This window comes from Pteropus medius, unplaced genomic scaffold (genome assembly GCF_902729225.1).
Source record: "Pteropus medius unplaced genomic scaffold, Ma_sr-lr_union100, whole genome shotgun sequence".
In the NCBI taxonomy this organism is placed as follows: domain Eukaryota; kingdom Metazoa; phylum Chordata; class Mammalia; order Chiroptera; family Pteropodidae; genus Pteropus; species Pteropus medius.
In genome coordinates, this window is record NW_024342471.1 from 24,754,431 (window position 1) to 24,762,895 (window position 8,465).

Genomic DNA, 8,465 nt, shown 5'->3' on the forward strand with positions numbered 1-8,465 from the left:
CTCTCTGTTTAAAAAAAAAGGTTCATATTAGGGAACGCAGCGTCTCTTGGCTTGTGGTCCTGAGGCATCTATAACCTTAGATGGGGAAGATGAGTCTCTGCTCCATCTCTCTGCCTGTTTCCACTTCCAACCCTCCTCCTCTAGTTCCCCCTCCCGTCCCCCCCCCACCTCCCAGTCGTCACTGCACGACAATCCGCCTCCAACTTACACATGTTTTGTAGAAGTACTGCAGATTAAAAGGAGGGAGGCTTTCCGAAGCCTAGGCTTGTTTTGTTTTGTTTAACCCCCCCTTCATCCACCCCCTTTTCTTTCTTCTCAATTCACTTTGTTCTATGTACAGTTGCAAGATCGCAGACCTAAATCATTAAATGAACGACTCTTCTCCCCCAAACGAGAAAGAGTTGTGTGTGTGTGTTTTTCCCCCCCTCTTTTTTTTCTTTATTGGCCTCTCGTGTGCCTTCAGTGGCTGTCAATGTGTTCTATGAATAATTTGCTTCACTGTTTTTCCTGGGGGCTCATGTTTGTGAGACCGTAAGGTGCTGGGTTCTTCGTTTTCCATTTCCCAGACAGGAAATTAAGCATTTTCCCTCCATTCGAAACTTTCTAAAAAAAGTGCAAAAAAAAAGCCCTCCAGAAATGTGTGTTTGTGAAATGTAGAACCTCAACAGCACTTTTTTTTTTTTTCATTTAATTAACCTGAACCTTTAGCCCAGAGGCGGAATCTTTTGTAGGAGGCTGAAAGATGACTGATGTTTCCCCTGCTCTGTTTTTGATGAGGCCACTTCTCCCTTCTGAGCCTCAGCTTTTCAGCCTTTGTTAAATAAAGGGGGACAAAGAGGGGGGGCGGTCTGGACGATCTGTATGAGACAACCGTGATCAGCTTTGTAATATCTTAAATGGAAAAGTGAACTAATGAAACTAGTTTGTAGTGGGGGCTCCTGGCTGTCGACAGGGCAGGTTTGAATAGAAGCTTCCCTGAAGGAAGGGGAAATGAGGAGGGAATAAAGGAATAAAGTCATCCCAGATTCTTGGGGATTATACTGGAAACACACGGCTTTGGGAATCTCACACTTCGCCTCTTAGGGGGTTGTCTTGCCTTTTAATTTTTGTTCTTACTGACTTTAAATGCTTCAGAAAAAAATGATGCCATGTGTCTTAATTATTGACAGACTTGTCTACTGAGACAGCTTTTCCTTTTTGTAAATCTCCAGTGCAAAATGTCTTTGGCCATATTGCTCCTGTAGGAGAGCTGTTCTATGCCGTGTGAGCAGTTTTAGGAATAAAATCACGTATACTCAGATAAAAAATCACGGAAAACAGGGACGGAGTGTTTAGGTTTTTATTTACTTAAGATTTTGAAGGATTTTTTGCATTTGTAAACTGAAAGTAATGGTATTATACTGAAATAAGTGTAAAATGGAAATGGGCTGATTCCAGCGCTAATTTTGAAAAGAGTATTCTGAAATAAGACAAGAATTAGAGAATGGAAATTGAATGAATAAAATTCCACATTGGAACTTGAGTTTTGTTCAAGAAGGTGTAAACATTACATGTTCCTTAAACGGCTTGATTTTGTGCTACCTGTGCTACCTCGTGGGGGGAAAAAAAAAACCAGCTGAAATTCACATTAATGTTTCTGAGGTATCGGTTTTAATAGATTGAAAAAAATTGTTTGCTTTTACATTTTTATAAGGTTTAAAGCAGCCTGAAACGATAGGTAACATGAGAAGTTTTTATTATTAATCATTAGGTCAGACAGTTTTAAAACCTGGTGTCTGAGACGGGCAGCATTTAAAAGGTGCAACTTTAACTCAGACCGATTTTTACATGGTTTTCTAGGTCAATTAAAAATACGTAAGCTAAGTCAAATAATTAAGAAATAGCTAAAGTACACAATTTGGAAAAATAGGTTATGTCAAAATGTATAGATATATTTTAAGTAACTCAGACAATTTCTTGAAAATAGATTTCTAAAACTAAACTACATGTCTAAGTCAGAACATTAAAAGGTATTTACTGTATGTTATGCCGTTTAAAATGTTGGTACCTACGTTAGTCTGACCAATTAACACCTTTCAGATCATTAGGAGCCATCAGATTATTTTAAATACTTTTGTATTCAATTTAGACTATCTAAAAAATATATTTTGCAATTAAACAAAAATGGTTTGCCTCTGTTAGAATTAAAAAGAAAACACATTTATATATTTGTGTGCATTAAAAAGCACATGGCATGTCATAAATTTCTGAAGTGTTTAGGGGTGAAATGGATCTTCAGTTTGCTTACAGTCGAGTCTACAGAAATGATTTCTACACACATGAGCCATCAAACATCGCACGATGTTACCTGACTAAGTAGAGGGTACAGTTTTTTCAACTTTTCTGGAAATTGGAACAGTTACAGACGTTTGGGGGAAAAACCCTTGTCTAACACAATTTTTAAAAACTTCATTGAATAACTCATGCAATGTTTTTCACTGCATATCTAGCTCATAAAAATTTTAAAACCTCAGTTTTGACTTATAAGTTTCAAAACCATTTAGCAAATCAAATAAAACTGTAGCTGTCAAATTTGAATATGGGCTGGGTTTTAGGTGATATTAAGAAATGGTTAATTAATTCAACTAGTTAATTAATTAATTTTGTTAGGTGTGAACTGTCAGAATATCACTTCATATTCTCACTCCCCCTCCGATAAAAAACAAGGCAAAGTGTTACTAATTGTTAAGTGTGGTGATGAATTTGTGGGGAGATTCTGTACCTTTTTACATACTTTTCTGTATGTTTAAAAAGTTATAAAGAAAAATGAAATATATACCTGTTACGTTAAGAACATGAGCAGAACAATTAAAAGGAGACAACTGGTAAATAATTGTCTAACATTCAGTAATGAAAAGGAAGTAACTGAACTCTAGAGTTTAACTTAATTTAAAAAATTACAACCTGAAGTTTTTAGTTCCTAGTTAGAAGAAAAAGCTGTGGAAATTCATTTCGTTGTGTGTGTTTGTTATCTCACACACAGCTGAGAATAAATGATACCTAGAATAGAAGTTGTTTTTGGTTTTTGTTTTTTAGCTTTAAACCCAAATTGTCACATCTTTATTTAAGGAAAAAGCTGTGGAAATTGGTTGTAAAGTGGTGTATATATTCACACAACTCGAAATTAAGCACACCTAAAGTCATTCAAAAAATTTAAACAGGCATTTTTTGCATCCTAGTTTGAGGGGAAAACTGGAAATTGGTTGGTGGTGAGGGGGTTATTTTGGCTGCCTGTACAGCGTACTAAAACAGGTCTGTGCGGCACTCAGGTAAATATGTCACAGCTAAATAGGAATTTCAGGAGGATGTGCAGTGACAAAACATACCGAAAGTCCTAAGGGCCAAAAGGGACCTAAAAGTCCTTCAACCCAACACCCCCAACTGTGACAAACCCCTTTGTCCGCCTGCCTTGAGCATGTTCTGGGGTGGCAGTGGGATATGCCAGCAGCACATTCCAGCAGCCGTGCCCCCACCTTCTGTACTATACCAAAAGCGTCTCTGCCTGTGCTAACCCCAGCCGTGTCTTCATCTTGTGTCTTGTGGCCCTAGCTCCAGCTCTGACCCTTAGGGTCTCTGACACAGGAAGCCTCTTCTACACGATGACCCCACACCTTCTTGTCCGCGGAGCTTGCTTCAGCTCAGCTGTCAGCTCAGACCAGCTCAGACATTGAAGTTCAGTTTCTCGACTCTGAATGAAATCTAGTTTTTGTGTCCCTTTTTGAAGTTTAGCACCGAGAACTGAACAAAATTTTACTTGTGTTCTTGTTTTGTTGATATTAGCGAAACTAATTGTTAAAAACCCTGGAGTTTGATTTCTAGCCTGTCATCAAAAATCAAACAGTTCTTGGGATTTTTCCTTCGTTCCGTTCTGGCCTCAGTTTTGGATGCCCAGTCAGGGTCGTGTCTTAGGGCAGCATGAGATAAAGGACAGAGCATCAGACTCGAGTCTGGGGGTTGAGGGCCAAGTCTCACTCAGGCTGACTCAGAATGTGCGTTTAGGCAAGCTTTTACTCTTTCTGGACATCTTGTGCCTTACTTGTAAATTGAGGGGTGTGAGTTGGATGTTTCCTAGGGGCCCTAAGAATTCCACAATACTTTCTAAATTCTGTTTTGATACATCGTTTCTCCTGACCAAGGCACACAGCCTCAGCTTTGCATCTGCAAAGGAGAAATGCATGGTCAACAGCCCTGCCGTGCCTCTTAGTCCAGTGGTACTTGCAGAAATCCTTGGAAGTAACCCCCATGCTGTGCAAAAATGATTTTGACATTGTATCAGCCAGGGGCAGGTTTTAAGGCAGCACCTCATTCAAGCAGTTACAGGCAGCTTGGCTTTGAGAATCTGAAGTGAATTTACAAAGTTAAATAATCAATAAAAAATATGTAGTCTAAAATGAATGGAAAGTAGATGCCGAGTTGCTGTCCCCATCCGATGAGGTGCTGTGTGACTCGTGTGATCTCCTGCAACGATCTGATAGAGGGCTTGGAGCTACTTTGTTAGTGTTTACTTCCTGATCTAGTTTCTGCTCTAAAATAATGCATAATTTATAAATGGAAGCTAGAGTTAATTGGTCTTAGATTAGTTCGAAACTAACACATTATTTTTAATAAAACGTGGTGTGCTTTAGGGGGAAAAAAAAGAAACTAGGGATTAGTTATGTTTATAAGAAACCTGAGGTCCTTTTTCAGTCGTGACTGTAATATCAGCTAAGATTTATTGAGTGTTTACTACACGCTTGGCACTGGGCTAAGCCCTTTCCAAACACACGGCCTCATTCTATCCTCACGGAGCCCTGTCAAATAGGCTTTGTTTTTGTCATGATACGGATCAAGGAAACTGAGGTTTAGAGGAGTTTGGAAACGTGCCCAGTGACACCCACCTCGCTGGGATGGGAATGCGGGCCCTTGCGGACCTGGGGGGGCCACAGCACTTAGCAGGCCTGGCTGCCTTTCCGGGGCTTGTGCTGCAGGTCCTGGAAAGGTCAAGGACCTGTTGTTTCTTACAATAGGATGGCATCTCACTTCAGAGCCATACACTGTTCATTTTAACTTGCATTTTAAAGGTTATAAGTTTTAGTCCAGGCTGAGTCTGTTGGAAAATTAGTTCTCTGCCTTTAGAATCCAAGTATGAAATCATTGTATATTTCTCTTTAGATCTATTTGCTTTTCTGCTTCTAAAGATTCCATTTGAGCAGTGAGGCTTACTCGAGAATAAGGGTACTTTGTTGGATAAAAGTGAAGCAAACTTTTATTTTGGCAGTAACGGAAATAAAGTAAATATCACTATAGCATAGACCTGTATTTCCAACTCATTTTACTCAACTTTTCCAGACGTCCTGAGTAAACACAGATGGGTTTCCACTTATTTTTTCAGTTTTATGTAGAAAGTTCTTTAGACTATAAATTCCACATGCCACTTGGAGTTTTCAGTATTTGCTTGATTGTATGCCATTGGCAGGTCAGAAACCTAGATTTAGACGTTATAAAGATTTAGAAGGTGATGATGTGGAGTAACGGATTTTCATTTGGCTGTATTTTGGGTTTTCCTGATGGAAATTCTAAATGTTTTAATTCAGATCTTGACAGAATCTTCTGGAATTTGGTGGCGGGGGGGATTTTGAAAGCCTTCTGTTTTTAACTGGCAAAATTGGGTGGGGAGGGGGTTCTTAAAACAGATGACCTTCTGAGTTCGATTCCCCACGTGGTGCGGTGGCAGCTGCCTGGTAATTCCCTGGTCATTCCCTGCATTGTTAATAAAATCACAGAGGCTGGAAAGAGGCCTGAACACCTGGGTCTGTCCCTGTCCCAGCCATTAACAAGCTCTGGGACTCCAGGGAAGTGGATTTACACATTCTGAAGCTTGTTTTTCTTATTAGTAAAAATAAAGTCTAGCTCGTGATTCCGATTTCACCTCTTATCAACCAGTAATTGTAGAAACCAGAAGATCAGGGCGTGTGCTTGGTTAACGATCCGGGATGCAAGCACGGTTTGCAGTGATACTTTGTTCAAAGCTTAGATGCCAAGGAGCCGCTGCAGGCGGCAATGTGCACGCCGAGATACCGAAGTCAGGGGTCTGCCTGGTGTCTTGCTTTACGAATAAAAACACTCCGGTGATTTCTTGCTGAAAATGTTAAGCTTTTAGAAAATAAAAACATTTTCTTTTCTTTTTAAAGTAAAAGGTAATTAAATCAGACTTCCATTTGATACTGTCTTCTCTGTTAGCATCTTCTAGCACTGTAGTTCTGACGGTGCATATACAAATACGGTTCTCCTTCGCTCCCCTAGCAGATTGTGGAGAGGGTGAAGAAGACTTTCAGCTTTCTCTAATGTCAGCTAATTGGATTTTTACATGGAGGAATGTTTGTTTGATTACATTTTTTATTGCTGTCATTGTTTAATAATGTTTTGGCCCTGATAGACCAGTTTAATTTACACTATTAATTTTTAAATAAGGAAGTTATGTTTTATTTTCTAAATTTACTGCTAAGCATAAAACAGTCAACACAGTGGACTTTTGAAATTCACCACTAATTATTTCAGTGATCAATACTGTAAAAAAAAAAAAACAAAACCAGACCTTGTTGTGTAGATTATCTATCATTAGTAAGTGTCTGTTCAGAAGAGAGTTCCCCGTGGATCTAAAAAAGAACCTTCAGTTTTAAATTGAAACTTAATCCTCTGGCTGCCGTGGCTTTTTCCTGCTACTCCTTAAAAAAATCTCTCTCCCTATCTGTTTGGTTTTGTTTACTTGCTTTTATAATAAATAGCTTTAGGAATAACTGTGTGCTTTCCAGACTAACAGTAACATATGCCAAGCAAAGGGGAAGCATTTTCCTTCACCACCTGTGTCTCTCTCCCGGGGAGAGTGGTTTCCCGGCTCGCTCACGGCCACGGAGAAAGCCGTGTCTGCGGTAGTGAACTTGTAGAGACCATGCACGTGTGGGCACGCAGTGTTATCAGAATGCAGCCATTGACACTTTCTGCGGGTCATTCATTTTCTAAGTTTGCCGCATTTGCCAGACCTATTTACGTGTTAAACTATAGATTTATTTGTCATGGTAAAATTACATGTCAGCTTTGCTCTCTTGTTTTATCTTCCTAAAGGAAACTTAGAATATTATATGTGGTATTTGATATGTATGAAACAGATTAGCATTCCATTTTAGTGCAGCTAGAGCAAGTGTGTTTTATTTGTTTCTATTGTTTTAATTTTTATAACTATTGTTTGTTTTCTATCCTTTCCAAAACAACAATCACAGTAAATAAAAATAAAAAACATGTTGTAACGTAAAAAAAAAAAGAAAGAATCATGGGGGGGAGAGTTTTTAAATGCCTTGGTTAATGGGTCTTTATTTTTAGTCAACTTTAGAGGTATTTAAAATCTCAGTGTTCTCTCAACTGACCATACCTTATCTGTCTGTCTGTCCCCATCATGCTTTCTTTTCGCTGTCCCTAACTGGATGGGACTCATGGACACAACATATCTCTTCAGGAGCTGGATGAGGTATAGTGTTTTGAATATATTTTTGTCTGATCATAAACTGATGCCTGTTCTTCTAAAGTCTTTGGTCATATATGAAATGCCGACAGGGCTTACCCGTACTTAGCGTTTGCTTTGATTCCTTGTAATTACTGTGTCTAACAGTTCGTCACTTAGGGTTCATTGACTGTATTTCCACACAGGTGAGTGGGCGACTTCGGGACGGGTTTGGGAACGTCCCTCACTGCCCTTGGGGGAGCAGCTCCCCCTGGAAGTAGCGCAGGGCGAACGTTCCCTCGAGTGTAACGGAAGCCAGGCTGTCCCTGGGCTGTGTGTGTAAGTGCCTCGATTTCCCAGAGAGGTGTCGCCAGGTGGCCCAGGTGGAGCGTGAAGGTGGCGCTGTCTGCCGCAGGCCCCAAGGGGGTGGGCGGAAGGCCACCCCGCCTGTGAGGGGTCTTCAGGGCCCCTGCTAGGGACGAAGCAGGGACCCTCCACGCCACCTGAGCTAATCATTGCACTGTCCCCGCTCTGCCCCCTGCCTCGCAGCACCTTTGGGCATTTTCATCACTTATTAGCGATTCATCCAGAAGATGGAGCAAGTCCATGTTCATAGCACTTTATTCCAGTAGCGCCGATGCGAGAGTTGAGGGAAAAGGAGATCGAACTGTGATGGTTAATTTTGTATGTTTCTCCTTCAGCGGTGAAGGGGTAAAAATATTTTTCCCGAGTAATTTTAAGGAGTAATCGTGGGGGGAGCGTTGTTTGTTTTGGTTTGATTTGATTTAGAAGTATGGCGGTGAGGTGGGATTGGGGGGCTGTCTTCAAAACTAGTAGATTAAGATCTACCTGTAAGTTGTAGAAACCTCAGCCGGCTGCTGATAGCAGAGAGACGGGGACAAGGGGACTGTCTGTACCGGTTAAGCCAGTCGCCTGGCGCTTCTCGGTCCCC

General features: G+C 40.5%; 1 protein-coding gene across 7 annotated transcripts in view; it reads left to right on the top strand.

Moving 5' to 3' along the window:
* Window positions 1-8,465, top strand: part of STX16 (syntaxin 16) — a 39,336-nt gene that overhangs the window by 1,087 nt on the left and 29,784 nt on the right. For 5 of the 7 annotated variants that reach the window (XR_005653207.1, XR_005653208.1, XM_039864707.1 and 2 more), the window contains exon 2: window positions 7,529-7,540. The exons of the other annotated variants lie outside the window; for them this stretch is intronic. Coding sequence is in view for 3 of the 5 variants with exons in the window: in XM_039864707.1 (XP_039720641.1) it covers window positions 7,529-7,540 (12 nt within the window). In the remaining 2 variants the exon portion in view is untranslated. The remainder of the gene's footprint in view (window positions 1-7,528; window positions 7,541-8,465) is intronic. 7 annotated transcript variants of the gene reach the window in all.